This window comes from Oreochromis niloticus, linkage group LG17 (genome assembly GCF_001858045.2).
Source record: "Oreochromis niloticus isolate F11D_XX linkage group LG17, O_niloticus_UMD_NMBU, whole genome shotgun sequence".
Taxonomy (NCBI): Eukaryota; Metazoa; Chordata; class Actinopteri; order Cichliformes; family Cichlidae; genus Oreochromis; species Oreochromis niloticus.
In genome coordinates, this window is record NC_031981.2 from 31969862 (window position 1) to 31987338 (window position 17477).

The 17477-nt window shown below is 40.6% G+C and overlaps 1 protein-coding gene across 7 annotated transcripts in view; it reads right to left on the reverse strand.

The window, feature by feature from the left end:
- The window catches only part of dlg1a (discs large MAGUK scaffold protein 1a), a 115515-nt gene that overhangs the window by 41016 nt on the left and 57022 nt on the right, over positions 1-17477 (reverse strand). For all 7 annotated transcript variants that reach the window (XM_005457145.4, XM_025899799.1, XM_025899800.1 and 4 more), the window contains 3 exons: positions 6570-6623; positions 4348-4398; positions 811-935 (listed from right to left, as the gene is read on the reverse strand). In XM_005457145.4, the coding sequence (XP_005457202.1) occupies positions 811-935; positions 4348-4398; positions 6570-6623 (230 nt within the window). The remainder of the gene's footprint in view (positions 1-810; positions 936-4347; positions 4399-6569; positions 6624-17477) is intronic.

A 17477-nucleotide genomic window follows, 5' to 3' on the forward strand; every position in this document is an offset into this window, starting at 1 on the left:
ATGAACTGGGAGGAAAAACAAATATTATGCTGCTCAGTCTAAAACCAAAGTGGGAACGGAGCTGCTGACAGTGAGTGGTCCCTTTCTTTTCGAGAATTAAAGCTGAACTAGACATACGTCCTGAAATGGGGAGGTTGGAGTGGGTGAGTGAACACAATCAAATACCAGAAACTGAAAATAGACAGTCCTTGGTTCAATCAGACATCTCTTGTTCACTTTCAAAGATTGTCTAGAGCCACTGGCTTTACCGAGGCAGTTACCTTGGGATGGGTAAAGAGAAAAACTGCAGAGGGATTCACATCCCTTTATTCTTTAGTATAATAACAAGCCGAAGCTCTCATGGTGAAGTCTGTTGTAAAGCTAGACAGCCAATTTACTGTGATTGGAGATGCTCTCCACACAGCAGCCTCTCACAATGTTAGCTGAGCTTGCTGGCAGCTGCTGAAAGCATTGCTGTCTAAGCTCAATAACTCTGGAACAATAATGTTACCTGCTCGATCAATGCCACACCAATAATTAGGTAAATCTGCTGCCACCGGTGCCACACGCTACACACATGAACAGTATTGCTTTAGTTTGAACGTGAAAAAGGAAGATTATTAGAGGACTAGAAATCCATTCTGCATGCCCAGTTTTTGCAAACACTTGTAATAAATGTTCAGACTAAGATGGTCCAATTTCTAACTTTGAGGGCAGCAGCTGAGCTCGGGCATGTAGCACCTCACTTCTAAGTAGCGCTGCACCTGCACATAACGCAATCAAATAGTTCTTGCTCACGTCTAATGAAAGCAACAGTGTGTGTGTTTGCACCTGAGTCGTCCATTCTGGGCTGCAGCTCCTCCAGGTATAATCTTGGTGATGAAGATCGAGGGGTCATCTCCAATGTGGGGGTTATCGGTCCCTCCAGCGATACTGAAGCCGAGGCCTGAGTTACCCTACGCATAGACACAGACACACAGAGTGTTTTAAAGGTTAAAAAAGCACTAATTCTAGTTTTAAAGGATTACTGTGTACCGTAATATTGACTGATTAATGTTTGTCCACGCAGGGCATAAAGTCGAGCTCAGCTGCTTTTCAGATCAAGTGATCTTAAAGTGTACGGACATCAGCTGACGGCTTAGCCCTTCTATGCATCCAGCTGGCAAATCTCATGTGGGGTACAGTATTTGAGTTGCACAGCTGACTTGGTTCGTGTCAGATTTGTAGACATTAACGTCTGCTCTGTTCTGTGCTGCAGTCTGGGCGACTTTCTATGTATTCCACATGCAAGGACGGAGAGGCTCCAAAAAAAGGCACATATAAAGGCACATATACACAGTGTTTATTACTTCTAAACAGTTTGCCAAGAAGCGTCTTATATCCTTTCTAACTGGTATTCACTCCCAAGCCAGTATATAACAAAATATATATACAAACAAACCAACAATGTTGTTTCTTTATGGAGTGAGAACATAGATCAATGTGGAGTTCTGTCTAATTCAGCATCATGTAATCCAACACAGAAAACAGAAAACCAACTGGTCCAGTTGCTGTGGCCAAGGTTTTATAGCAGACTGAGGATGGACCAGAATATATGTGTCCTGGGTCGTGACCCAGTGTTCTGTGTTATTATTAATGTTTGATTTCATCATGGTTTCTCATTACTAGTCTTTTTGGTTTATAGTTCTGTATTTCTAGCTCTAGTTCTTCTTTGTTTTGTAATTTTAAGTTCTTGGGTTTTGATCCTGTGCCCTTCATATTTAGTGTAGGTTTAGTTCTGTCTTCATGTTTATTTTCCTGTTCCCCAGTCAGTCGTGTCTCATATCGCAGTTTGTTACTCCTGTCCCTGTGCTCCATATTCCTTCTGTTCAGTGGCAAGTCCGTGCCTCTGTGCCTGTCACGTTTCCTGTTTTATTTTGATAGTCCTTGTCCTGTGTGCAGCGTGTCTGCTTTTCTTTCCTTGTCTGTTAGCTGTGTTACCACCTGTTCCCCATCCGCTCGTTGTCCTGTTTATGAATTTAAGTCCTGTGTTTCTCTCTGTTAGTTGTTGCCCTCACTATGCTGTGGGTTTTTTTTTTTTTTGCTGTGCTCCTCGTAGTTTTTCTAGCTCTGTTTCCCAGTGTCTTAGTGTTTTGATTTTAGCTCATATTTCTAGTTCCTCATTTTTGGCTTTGTTTCTGTAATTTACAGCCAAAATAAAGCTGCCTCTTTTAGTTCACCCTTGCGTTTATGAGTCCTGCGTTTGGGTCCTGCCTGCCACAAAGCAAACCATGACAATATGTGACCTATCCCAACTAGATTCTACTACTCTAATTACAAAAAAAAAAAAAAAAAAGTGGGCCTTGCCCACTTAAAAATAACTTCAGACCTCAAGCAAGCTTAATCCCTGTATCATCATACATCTACCACAGAAAGAGGTGCAGCTGCACTCTCTTTGGCATACAGGTTATATGTAATGGTGCTCTTCAACACAGTGCAGCCTCCTTTTCTTTCACAAGGAGTTGTTCAACCAGATGAAGTCGTGCAGCAATGAGAGTCGTGTAGCTTAATGTTAAATATAAAAAAGAAATAAGGTGAAAGTTAAGCTGGTAAGAATGTACAAACAGAAAAGCATTCATTCTAAGCCACAAAGGGCTAATCAAGTCGAGTGTGTTTGTTCATGAATGAATCATTCTTTGCATGTTCTGGCTCGGAGTCCATGAAGTGGGAAAAAGTATAATGTTATTTTACAGAGCAGTCACTGAAGCGATTTGAACACAGGTTTAGTAAGTTCAGATCAAAGCAGCAGAGCCTTGTTCCAGAAGACAGATTTAACAACAACCTCAATCGAACTCTGACGCCAGGAATCACCAAGGTAACAGGTAACAAGTAAATTAAAAGCAGAGCCTCCATTTTAATTCACGCTGATGTTAAATATTAAAAAAAAGTAATGTCTACTTAGGATTTCATGTTTGCAAAGACGAAACTTCTTCAAGTTAAGATGCTCAGAGACGAACTGCAAAAATGATAAAATGTTATAAGGAAATGAAACGGTGTGTCAGTCAGCTCTCTTTCTGGAAGAGAGAACCCAGACAATCTGAAACAAACTCTTTTCACTAAACTTGTTTTCTGGAAGAGCGCCCAGGCAGAAGGTACAGTGCAGATAGCCAAAATATTTGTTCATATAAAAAGATTCCTTCTGATCGGGCTTTGGTTGAATGCTTTTAAAAAAACATGCAACAAAACTGTGCAGAAGCAAAAGAGCAGCTGCACGGAAAGTCTAAAACATGATCGGATAAACCAACAACAATTAATTTTGTTATTGGCTTTTTAAAATTTATATGCATTTATAGGCAATAACCGGCCTAATGAAAACAGAAAATTGATTTATATATCTGCTGAGCACACAAAAAGATCGATTTCTGCAATTTCTGCATTTGCCCCAAGAGGCTATGTCAGCAGACTAGATGATGGGTTCTCAGTTTGCCAAACTGTAAGCTGGACAGGGGTTACTGTAAAGTTTCCTTAGTTCCACTTTAAAGTAGAATAAGAGATTAAGTGTAGGCATATCTGTGTGTCTCCTAAAGAAGACATTAAAGCATAATCTTTTCTGTTAATGGATCATTTTCTCTGTTCTTATCTCTTTCCAAAGTAATTTGCAGTGGGAAAAAAGTCAACATGTAAAAGAGATGCAGATGTTTCCAGATACCACCAGCTGGCATACAGTAGATCACTGGCATGGCGCTAGCTCACTTGCGCTGTCACTGGATTTAAGGCTAGTATAATGGCTAAGTATAATGTCTGCGCCTGTGTTTGCCTGTACGTCCATGGCGTCTTTAAAGCAGATCCAGTCAAGCAGACAGAACCAGGTCACAGGAGAATAGGGCGAGAGAGAGGGAGGTGCAGAGACAGCCTTAGGCCTGAGAGAAAGGGGCATGTAATGAGAATGAAGGAGGAAGGGGCCAGGCATGGAAAGGGAAGAAGGAAGGAAAGGAAAGAGAGGACAGGGAAAGAGGTCCAACAGAATCAGACCAATGATCAGGCTAAGTTAAGGAAAAGCAGAATGACGAGCTGAAGTAGAGGAAAATAACCGGGGACAAAGGCAGCTAACACAGGGATGGGTTCTCTCACTTAAATCATTGTGCTTTCTCAGCCTTATTAAGGATTTAGGTTTTTTAGAGTCAAAAAACTAGTTAATTTTGTGACATACTTAGTTTGTTAATATAAAGAATAAACAAAAAACTTTGAATCTTTATCAGATTTTAAGGCTGAACTATTATAATCTTTTCATTTTAGTTTTTGCCATGTTGTGACTACTGTAGGTCGAGCTGAGTACATGCAGAGTTTATGTGAAGGACACACATGGTGATGGTGTGTTGTATGTTTTACCCGCTCCAACGTGATTTCCTCATACTCATAGTCTGCTTCTGTTCCATTGACCTGTTTGAAAGATAAAAAAGAGAGGGATGAAAATGAACTGTTAGAGTAAACTCTTTTCTTGACTCCACATTCGCTTTTCCTTATTTTCTGTCACTGTTACAATGCTGGATGTTCATATTAAACATTGCCAAAACTCTGCAAGCCAAAAAATCAATCAATCAATCAAATAAGCTCAGGATTCAGACTGCTCTAAACACTCTGACATTCAGATCTTTTATTTCTACTGTAGGATCAGAGTGATGGCAGTGACAGCAGCATCTCAGGCACACAGCTCTGACTTTCAACTTTCTGTTAATCAAGGGATATTACATTTAAATGAAGGCGGGCCTTATAGCGAGAAGACTAAAAGTTGGAAATGGTTTCAGACAAAGGATGAACTACTATAATACCACCAATGCCTACTATAAGATAAATAAGGATTATTTTGAACAGCGAATCATGCAAAGTTTTAAAATTAAAAACACAGAACTAATAAATGGCTAATAATGGTAAAGTGTAAATAAAAGACACCCTTCCCTTTTTGCAAAGAAAGAAAGTTATGATACAAAATATGTCACAAAGTTATTGTGCAAATCTGGGTTTTACACTCATCTTTGCAGTAGTTACCCTTTGGATGTTAAGAAGAACAGAGTATCTTTGGTGAGACTGCCGACACTTTAACATCACAAGTTAAATGTGACATAGCCCACAACTTTTTAAATGTTTTTTTTTTTTTTTTTTTTAAAAACCTAAATCTTAGTCATGTAAAAGTGTTCTTGAGGTGAAAGTAAAATATGAGGTAAAATTTGTTCACATAAAAGAGAAACTACATTTTGTGTAGTTAGAAGTCACCAGAGATTAAACGTAAAACCCTGTTTTAGTGCAACAGACACTAAAGCACACCAAACTAAGCCTGCTATCTCTGAACATTAATAGGAGTTTGACAACTTTTGTTTACTTCTAACTAAAAATGTGGCTTTATTATCTGATCACTAACATACTGCCTACTGTAGGTAAGACAGACTGCAACAAGTATGTGAACTGAAGAAATGAGAATTTAGGAATTTGATTATTTATGAATGACGCATGAATCCCGCAGATTAGATCCATAATGCGATGATGCGTCTATGATGTCATATTTAAGAGCATCCCCGATGGCTTGCCCGTGGGCCAATCACATGGCTCAGCCTGGACCGTCTGTACTATAAATCACATTAACATCCACGTTGTCAGACTGAATGAAAAGAGCACAGAATTAAATCTGATCTCAACATATTTTGAGTCCGGCTCAGTTGACACTAGGAGATACAGCTGCTGCGGGCGAGATGACACGCACACACACATAGTTGATAAACACGTAAACATAGTGGTTGAGCGGCATCCCAGTGGCCCATGTAATCCCCTTGGCTGTAATCTGTGCCTCTGTGCGCTCAGATTAGTTTAGATTGTGAATTTCTGTAGTTTCAAACAGAGGGCACGATCATCCATCAGCCACCAGTACGCTGTGAATACTAATATCTGACACTATTCACATAGTGGTGAGTGCTGCCTGATTATATGGAAATTAACTTATTATGAATATGACGAGAAACTTAGATTCCTTCGAAACCCTTTAAAATTATTGGATTATTTACTGTGAAGCACAACCATCATTACAAATGTCAATACCATAGCATCACAGCATGTGTATTACAACATACCAATGCACCTGGTGCATTTTTGGCTCCAGAATACCCTGGTCTCTAAAAGTGTCAGAAAAAGTTAGTCCTTCCTGGAGAAAAGCATCCATAAATGATATCAGCGAACTAATAAGTGAAACCTGCAAGCGCACAAATCTTTTAATTTCAGTGTTTAATTTCAGTTTTAGTTCAGCAGGGACTAATTCCACAGTAATTACATAATAAACTTATCTAACAACCATAGATACTGATTTTCTGTGGCAGCTGGTAAAACGACATCTGTATTCATGTAATTCTAAAGTGAGATTTCAACCTAAAACCGAATCCGGACACTCCGTGCACGTTAATTGTTTGTAAAATATTCAAATTACTGCACATGTGAAGCAAAAAGACAAAAAAACCCCACTAAATTAATGGACTAAAGAAAATGATTTAATGTAAAGTTTTTATATTCAACCTTATTATTTAAAAAATATGATTATAGTCTAGCCTCATATCTGAAGCCGTACTCACATATGGGGGGGTGTCGACGCTGTCGGTGTTGACCACCACTGGAGGGGGGTTGGCCTGAAAGAGAGAATGTCAGTGTTATTATTAATTACTTTTAATATCAAAGCACTCTTGCTGAGAACAAAGAGAAACACACAGAGAGCAGCAATAAGCACTTACTCGTCTCATGTTTTGGTACAGCATTTCGAGTACATCTGCTACAGATTACCACCATGGAGCGACGGCATACACTGCATGACATACTGCACAGCCCTTATATTGGGCAGTACTGCAGTACTACACGGAAAACCATGCTATAGGACAACTTGCTAAAGCTCTGCCACTGTGCCATAAAGTGTCTCAACAAAAATTCAGAACTGGACCACAAAACACTCGATACATTTTAGATGTCCTTTCTAATAGTAAAATAGTACAACACTGTACACTGCTGCACAGTACTCTACCATCCTATTGTAGGTCATCCGTATTTAATCTCTTAAATTAAGTCAACTTCCCAGATCCATCTGCTTTGTATAAATCCACCGACTGCAATCTCCCCTTCACTCCCATGCACGCTCTGCACTCTACAACAAGTGTTTATTCCTTTCTTCTGCACTCAAAATCAGCCTCCTCTTTCTTTCCGGTCTCCTTCTAGAGAAGAGGCTTGGGCCGATCTGTGCTAGGGTTCTGGCAGCTGCAGATGACTGACACTGGTTTCCATTTCCTATTTCCTAATCACATGCAAAGCAAAAGGCAGGAAACTCTCTAATATCGACAGGATGTCGTTTTTGTCATTTTGCAAGAACATGAACACCTTTTTTTTCCATTTCCAACCTACTGACTCCTGTTCCCTCGTCTCCTCTCACTTTCTCTTCAGAAAGTATCTAGTGCCCTGACGTCCACCTTGGATTTGAGACTTCTCAAACACCCCAGCGATCAGCGTGCCAGTCCATTTAAGAACTCCACTTCTTGTTCTGTCGCCAAAAAAAGTTGCCAAACTAACAAGTTAAACAAGCATCAAACAAGCAAGAGAACCAAACAGGCCGCCATGACTTCAGACCATGAACATGCAGCAGAGCAGCAACAGCATCTATCTCTCTACTAATCTCTACCTCTCATCCACCCTGTTCCCACCCCCCTCCTCTCTCACTGCCACATGTGCAACTGTCAGTCAAGCTGGCTGGATGCTTGATCCCACAAGGGAACAGAAGGGGGTAGTGTGGGGTGTGGAGGATTATAGGCATGGTGGGAGGAGTGAAATCTGCCTGCTGGACAACAATATTGAGAAATATAGAGTGGAAAAAAAAACCGCACAGGATTGTTTTTTAAAAGAAAAAAGAAAATAAATAACAGCATGAGAAGAAATTTGGAGTAAGGTTCAGAGAGACATAGATACAAGGAGGCTGGGACACAGCAGGTTAAGACCTGCATAATGAGGCACTGAGGCCATGCTGACAGGTACAGCTGTTGTCATCAGGATGTATGAGGACCTGTATTTATGTCAAAGAAGACAAAGAGGAATAGATCTTTATTAAATATTTTTGGACTGTCATTTGATTTAGGAGAACACTACTCAAATGTTAATGTATACCTAAAGGAAAAATAGGATCTCTCAAGTTTGCTGCTTTTCAAAGAGAGCTCAGACAGTTTTAAAAGCCTTAGAAAACACTACAGATCACAACAACAAGGACACCAACCCTCTTTGTCCTTTGTCACTAGAAAGCTCACATCAATCATATCAACATAAAAAAATCAAGAAAAAAACGTAATGACTTCAGAACCCAAACAAATGCACACATTGAGACTACAACCTGTAACAAAGTAACCAGGGACTGATATTATAGGGGAGGCCTGGCTGAAGCTGTTATTTACCTATGGGTGGCATTGAGTGGAATCAAATGCACTTGGTTCATTAGTCATTGGCATGTGTGACCACCTGTCATATGGTTTTAGCATTTTGATGGTCTGGGGGGGTTAACTGAATGTCTCTTTACAACTCCAGGAGAACGCCTTGTGTCGATAAACATGGCAGCACAGCTTAGGATCAGAACAAACCACAAAGACTTCTGGAACAATGTCCTCTGGAAAAAACAACCAAAGTGGAGATGTTTGGCCACAATACACATCAACAAGCCAAAAACACAGCATATCAGCACAAACACCTCATACCTACAGCTAAGCATGGTGGTGGAAAACTAATGATTTTGGCTTGTTTTGCAGCCACAGGACCTTGGCATCATGCAGTCACTGAGTTGACCATGAACTTCTCTGCATACCAAAGTGAGTGAAACGTAAAGCAATCTGTCCAACAGCTAAAACTTGGCCAAAACTGGGTCATGCAACAGGACAATGATCCCAAACATGATCCCAAGCAGCAATAATACAAGAAAATGGCTGAAAAAGGAAAGAGTGAAGGTGTTGCAATGGTCCAAGAAAGTCCACACCTCAAACTGACTGAAATGCTGTAGCAGGAACTTAAGAGAGCTGTGCATAAATGAATGCCTGCAAACCTCAATGAACTGAAGTAACATTATAAAGAATAGGCTAAAATTCCTGATTTAAAAACAATTACTTCAAGTTATCTCTTTTATTGTAGCCTCAAGTGACAAAAAATAATCTAGGAAAGTTGCTAAAGTTGTTGTTTTTTATGTTTAAAAGCTCATATGATGATTATAATTTAAAAGGATAGCTGCATTGTCAAAATGTGTCAGTGTGTGGGTATAATGGTGGCAGAAAAATCAATCAGTGAAAAAGTTCTGCTAGAAAAAAACACTCACTGAATATAACTCCAGTTCTGAGTATATGCACAGCCCCCCTGTGGGCTTTCCCATTGGTTGGGTGTGGTGGTCAGAGGGGTGGCCAGATTTTAGCCTGTGGACGACAGACTCTACACTCCTGACTTTCACCAGCCAAAACTTGTTTGTCACTGTAATTATCCTGTAGGCTTAATCTGCTAATACCAACAAAGATTATTCTGATAGTCTAATAAAAAATGTAGTCTCAGGCGATGAAACACACTGATGGAGTCACCTCAGCTGATGCTACTGTAAGCTATTAACACCTATTAACCACAGTATGGAATTTATTCCACTACGCATGCTAGTCCACCGCTTTGCCTAAACCTTATGTGACTCTCTCAGTGCAGGAAAAGTGTTGCACAATGCAGACAAGCTCTGCGTATGTGTATCTTTGTCTGTTTGTGCGCACCATTCACAAAGCGACAAATCCAGTCCGTCACTCAGCTGGTGATTCCATTGGCGCACCATGTCAGACTGCGCCCTTATGTAACATCAATACATATTTGAGTTTGTGTGTGTGTGTATGTGTCTGAGTGTGTGAGGACAGAGTTGTGTTACATGAAAAGGCCAAAAGTACAAATGTGCAAATATAAACAAACAAGCGCTCGGTGCACAAATACACAGACACACAAAACATCCATATCCAGACAGTGTTTTGTTGTCCTGTGCAAGTGATTGTCAGTCGTTACATAACGGGTGTTACACCAGCTGTGTTATCATGGCATTATGGCTTGGTTGAGTCCAGCACAGGACAGCTTAGAGAGAGATCCAGACTATCCCACGTTTGTCTTATCACACAGAGAGACATACAAGTGATTAGGTCCTGAAGGAGGTCTGCATATGTGTGTGTGTGTGTGTGTGTGTGTGTGTGTGTGTGTGTGTGTGTGTGTGTGTGTGTGTGTGTGTGCGAATGTGTATGCAGACTTCGGGAAATGATTTTCCATTAGTGTAGCGGGCTTTAATCAGCTTCTAAACCATCAACGTAATTATTAATTAGCAGATGAGTCATGATTAGATAAACAGAAATCAAGACTCCTATAGCATCTTACACACACACAATCACATATGGAAGAATGTGCAAAACACATACAAAGGCCAAAATGTTGTGTTTCTCTAAAACCAACTCACACTGGCTGTACACAGAGGTGAACATGGACCCAAACATTCGTACAATCATAACATCATCGCTCGTTCTGACTTCCTATCAAGCGATGAAAACCCATTTGAATAATAACTTAATCAGATGGAGCATGACTCCATCCACTCAGAACAACCACTCTAATCACACTAATCACACCATCGCTACCTTCTAACTCTGTGATCACGGTGTCCACAATAACTATAGCAAGTAACAGACAGCTCCACTGTTACATTCATTTCCTTTACTATTCTTCATCTCTGTAGAGTTTATATAATACAACACATTTCCTGTTACACATGGATGGCTATGCTCTTTTGATTGTATTACTGGGAATCGCTCTTACACTGCGCCCATCATCGTTCAGTGCTGTCCCATTGACTGCAGGCTTTATTTTGAAACCTTTCATTTACTCTAGATCTGTTTTCTCTGTATTTCTGAATTACTTCCAGTATCCCTCAGAGTAAAAGAGAGACAAGCTATGAATATATTACAATTCATTTGACAGCCCAGAGTGCAGTTTTGTGTGGAAAACATCAGCAAAGCACTCGAAGCTTCAAGATAACGGCAGCAATACTGTAGTGACCTTATGCTTCTAAATTGTCCATAACACTGTGGTCAGATATAAGTACAACACTTGGAGATTGCTTTTAGCAGCCAATGTATTTGCAGACCTCCCATTAGATAGCAATACTTTGAGTCTGAAGGACGCTGTTGTCGCAAATTACACTTCTTCCTTGCTCACTGTTCCATCTTTCTTTTAGGGACTAATGTAGCCAGTTTGTATTGATTCTAGCAGTACTTTGAACATAGTAATCGATGCTATTATTTCCATACAATTGAAGCTCTTATCAGATGTTATGTCAGTAAAGGACACAATGTCCAGTATAAAATCACTGAATGTCTCATTCTCTACTGCCATGTGTTATTTTTCTTTTTGTAAAGCACTCTCTATATCACCCCATATAAGTGTGTAGCCTTTCATTTGAAGATCTTTCTACAAACAAACATTAAGAAAGCAATTTGCCCAAAATGCAGTGGCCAATAAAATAGCTGGAAAATAGTGACATAGAAGTATATGTTAAGTAGAAGTATATGCTCTATGAAACTGAACTACAGACCAATGTGATATACTCAAAGAAATAATACAGATTTCTTTCTAGTTAGCATGAGGTTATCTTTCAAATGATACAATGGACTAAAGGTGGCCCTTTCCTTACAATACCAATAAATCCACCTAGCAGAATGGTCTACAGTACATGCAGGACACCCTCCCCCATCCCAAACCTAGTTCTAAATACCAAGGCCATAGTTACTTTTATACCTATTGAAATTTTGAGGATGAAATAGTAAATGATTAATTTTCTTTTATAATCAATCATTAGCTTGACTGCTTATCAAAGAAAGTGGGAAGTATTTGTTCATGACTTTATTTAGCACTAATAACAGGCAAGACCCACCACAAGTGCATCTGCACAATGCATAACTGAAAATTGTTTCTGGTATCAGCATCTCACTCAGTAGAGATAGATGGGAAATAATGCTGTTTGGTGTCCTCATCTGACATACTTCCACCTATAACCTACCTGTACATGGGCTTGTATTCGTGGGAAGTGGTGTATGAGTGGCACATGTGGGGGTGTCTCCATTGAGTGTGCAGTCCAGATATACGTGTCATTGGGCCACAGCCTGCCTCCTGTTTTGCCTTTGCTCTTTATAGGACTCTTTTTCACGCTGTCTCTAAGATTGGGAAACTTCCCTCTACAGCCCCTGTTGGCGAGGTTGGTAGGAAGTGTGCTCCACCCATTACCCCCCAGCCCGGAATACAAGGGGAGCTGTGGAGAGTGAAAAGGATGGATAGAAAGCGACTGGGAGGCATGAGGAAGAGGAGAAGGGCAGTTGTGGTGGTGGTGCTGGTACTGCTGGAACAGTGAGTGGTGACTGGGGGAGTGGAGCTGCTGCTGCTGGTGGTAGATTTGATGAGTCGAATGCGAAGAGAGCATGTGACTGGGCGAGGCTGGTGGGTGATACTGGTTGTGAGAATGATGCTGCAGCTGATGATGACTTGCTGACAGGTGAAGCAGGTGGTCGTTGGGGGAGTGATAGTGGCCTGGCGATAGGTGAAGCTGATGGTGGCTTGGCGAATGAAATAGGTTGTTTGGGGACTGTGGGGCCAGATGGCAAGTTGGTGATGGCGGGCCTAGCTGATGACTGGAAGATGGTGGCGCTATGTGGTAGTAGCTGGGAGAGGGAGACGGAGTGAGCTGTTTTGGCGGATGCCGTTGCTTTGGCTTTGGTGAATGGGGGTGGCGCTTTGGTGAGTGTCGAGGCGAAGATTGCAGTTGGTTATTCGGCGTCTGTACTTGCAATAAATTCTGGTTATGCTTCGAGTGAGAGTGGCTCTTGCTTGACTTGGCCTTCCCTTTGCCAGATTTGCCCTTCGTGGTGCCACCGCTGGGCTTTTTAGGGCTACAACAAAACTCATGGCTGTGGAAATAAGTGTTCATACTGACAAAGATTAATAAAAACACAAAGAAATCCTCTTTATCGTCTTTACGTTTTTTGTTTTTTTTATTTCTCGCTTACCACACTCTCTCCTTTACTGAGATGACAAAAGATAGAAGCTCCTCACCACCACTTCTGTCTGAATAATGTAGGTCATGCCTCTCAAGAACAACCAATCCCTCTCTGCATCCAGTACAAAGTAGGTATTTCAGCCCTTTTTTCTCATATGTCAATAAGTAAATCTCACCGGAATATAAAAAAATCACAAAGTAATCCCTCCTCTTTAGGCAACTTTACTCATGTTTCCTCTCCCTTATGGATTTGAGTGTGAATTAGTCGTGAAAAGTAAAGCATCCTCCTTTAAAACAATTTTTAACACTCTCACCATCTCTCAGTGGTATGGTAGCAGTAGGATAATAAAAGCTGGGTCCCAAAAAGAAACAGGAAAGCCACTCGGACAAGTTGACCACTCCTTCCAGTCCTGCTCTGTTTCTGTACACAGTGCTCCAGTGGAAGATTTCTCACTCCTGTGGTTAGTCTCCACTCCAGTCCTCAGCCACAGTAATTCACATTATCCACCTACAGCACACTCCAGTTTTGTATCAAAAGTGTTGGCCCCTCAGCATTCATCACACTTGTATATTCCAAAAAGTCCTATATTGCATTTCCCTTTTCTCTTAAGATTTATGTTCATTCTTTCCATCCAGCAGAAATTTAAAAAAAGATCTGAAAGAGTTCTCATCATCTTCCTTCTCTCATCTTGTCTTGTTTCCATGGTATGATAGATTGATATTAGCCACATCCCTCAGCTGCTCTCATCTTTCTATCCTGCCTCTTTCCCTCAGCATCCACCTCTCTCTCTCTCTCTGTCCCCAACTCACTCTCTTGCTCTTTCTCTCCCTTTCCCGGACTAGCCAATTAGGGGGCTTCCCCGGACTCCTGCACATGACAGCAGCCAGGCATAACTAATCGATAGGCAACCGAGGACAGCGATACAGCGCTCAGAGTCACAGTGTATGTGTGTGTACAAAGAATGGAGTGCTGTGATTGGTGGATTGCGGTCGCTTCCATCAACCTTTGTCTTGCTCTTTTAAAGCATCTCAAGACAGGCCGGGTCAGCTGGAATGCAGTGTTTGCAAGCGCGTTTTGTGTGTATGCCTTGGCCTACTTCACTGTCTCTTTGTGAATCATGATGTGGTTGCTTATTATATGTTTCCAGGCTCCACCATGCATATACACATACAAAGTCAAGGCTCAGGGTGAAGCACAGTTTCAGTGAATGGTTGCTTGATCCAGTCTGGTAAACGAAAATTTTTAATTATTTTTTTAAAATTTATCTATGGCAGAAGTTACGCCTTTGATCTTTTACTGTTGTGGTCAGGTATGGAAACTTAATACATAATCATCTAAATTGTGTTTTTTATTTATTTCTTGCATACAGTGCCACGAAAAAGTATTTGTCCTATTGCAGAAAATCCTCAATGAAAATGTCCAGCTATCAGTTCACGCGCTGAAGTTCAAGCTCAGTTATTCAGCAGGACAGTGACTGGAAACACCACACCAAGTCCACCCCTGAAAAGCTAAAAAAACAAAACAAAATGAAGGTTTTGCAGTGGCCAAATCAAAGTCCTGACTTAAACCTAACTGAGATTCTTTGGCATGACCTTAAACACATCGTTCATGCTCCAAAACCCTCCAATGTGACTGGATTAAAACAATTCAGCAAAGAAGAGTGGGCTAAAAATCCACAACAGTGACATTAGGGGGCAATTGCTTTTTCACACAGGGCCACGTAGGTTTGGATAATTTTCTTCCCTTAATAAATGATCAATGAAAAAAAAAAAAATCAAACATTTTATATTTACTGAAGTTCCTTTGTCTGATATTAAGATTTGTTTGATGATCTGAGACATAAAAGTGTGACAAATAAAGAAAAGAAATCAGGAAGGAGGCAAATACTTCTGCACTGTACTTTTCTCAGTGCTAAAGAGTGCTGCAGTATGAGTAAGAAATAATGAGTAATAACGAGGTGGTATTGCACCTTTATGCAAAAAAAGATATTAGGCCTAGGGGGTCTTTTGTTATCAGCCATTTCACTAGGACTATATGGGTTTTTTTACTGAGCTTTTCCTTTGTTTGTTCATTGTTTTGTGACGTTTCAGACAGTTTTTTTTTCCTTGTTTTTATTCTTGGCTCCATATGATGTCAGCTAGGGGGTCATCTCAGGGACACAGCTCTGGCTGGAAACACAGAAGCACTATTCATCTGCTGTTCAAACTTTCTCATTATGAGGAAAGTTGGACATAAATCGGTTTGTTTCTAACAGTGGATGAACTGTGAAAGAACACCAAGGACCAGTATAATCTTATTAAAGTATACAATTGACATTTCTTTTGTTTTCTTCCTGTTCAGATGTAACAAATTATATACCTATGCAACCTTATATCCCAGAAAACATGCAGATATTCAAGGTTATTGAAGAACTTGCAGTTTACATGTGTCTCTTTAACAAACTTAGATGTACTTGGTTAGATGACCAGCAGGAATTCATACTATTAACTGATCTGGGTTAAAGTCAACGCCTGGCAAAACTTAAAAATAAATCAATAAATTCACCTTCTTTTTTTACATTTAAGCAGATGCATAAATATGACTATAAAAAACCCCATTGATATCGGTTGAGCATGTGCACAGTGACTGAGAAAAGGCTTATTTTTTTCCAGATCAGTTTAAATATAGCTTCTGGCAGCCTACAGTTGGTATTTAGGAAAGAACAGGATCTGCCATTGGAGCTAGAGAAATGCACACACACATAAACCTATCTGGTTGTAGCTATGAGCCTGATGTCTTTATAATGTCAGCTAATATATAGCACAACTGGCCCCAAACCAAGCTGATAAGCAAAAGAGAAGCAAATAGAGACAAGGCACATTAAAAAGCAGCACCCATGTGGAGAGCACAAAGAGATGGAGAGAGGGTGAGGGTGGTAGAGAGAAAGCCTGTTGTAGCGGCCCAGTGCGTTACGTGTGTGTGTGTGTGTGTGTGTGTGTGTGTGTGTGTGTGTGTGTGTGTGAGAGAGAGAGAGAGTGTGTGTTTCCTGTGTAAAGTACTGCTAGCGCTGCAGGCTAAGCGCTCAGTCAGAAGAGGATGAGCAAGAAGAATAGGCTGTTAGCATCACAGCGCTAAATGAAGCCAGCACTAATATAGTGCTAGAGGGCGGGGTAGGGAGGGGTGGAGGCTGCTGCTGAAACATGAAAATACAGGGATGGGGTGGAGAGGGCAGACAAGGAAAAGAAACAAGGATGTGAGAATAAGATATTTCACATCTTAGAGCCTAATCCACAATGCTGCAGTGTGGATTAGGCTCAAATGTCATATGAGAGAAGTATGATCTGTCAGTCAGGTTCTGGTCCCGGCTGTGATTACTCCATCAGTACCAAAGGTGGGACAAACTTGACACTGCACCCCCAAATCTTTTTATTAGAAATCATCTGACTCAGCCTGCCTACACTGTGTCAAGCTCTACTTAGCTTTCTACCCCCACTCTAATTTGACACCACTATGTAATTTTTTAATTTTATTTTTTTAACAGAAAAACATTAGGAAAATAATAAATCAGCCAACGTTACACCATCAGTTCTGCACACTGGTTTAATTGAGTAGTTATTTTCTCTTCTGGGTCAGAACAACCCGACTATCCAGGAGAAAAAAAAACAACCTTATTTGCTGAGTATAAAACCTTTTCTGCTCCATGCAATTACTGTAATAGATATTAATTATTCTTTTACACATGCAAACACATTCACACACAGACACACACACACACACACACACACACACACACACACACACACACACACACACACACACACACACACACAGACAAACACATGAAAAATGTTCAAAGCACTGAATTCACACAATCCTTTCTTTCCTGTAAAAAGTGAAGATGTGGGCCACGTCTTTTTTGCTCCTTCGTGCTTCACTCGAGCAAAATGTTTCACTACTTATCTTTAAAAACCAAAAACTGACTACACTAAGAGTCGTCAGCGAGGATCAAGTGTTTGACAGCAAAAACAGATAAGTGACAGGAGACAGCATCTTGGCTGGAGGCTGAGAGGATTTGTAGAACAGACTTCCGAAAACAATTAACTACAATCAATAAACTCCACTCTCTCTAGATTGGAGACTAGGTTGTAATCCTGGCTGTCCCCAGCAGGAGGCCTCAGACTCCACAGACAGATGGAGAACTGAGAGGAGGCTAGAATGCACGCACACAGATACGATGAAGGTGACGTCATGAGTACTGACTTACGTTTATGTAGTGTCACACTCAGATACTGAGGCCCCACACCTCAAAAAATTCAAATCATTTACTGACTCTTAGGTAAGCAAATTAATAGTCATAACAATGAACACACAGGTATAGAGCGTTGAATGCTGTCCAATTTTCCAATGCCACAAAATGTTACATTTTGCAGTTTCTTAAAA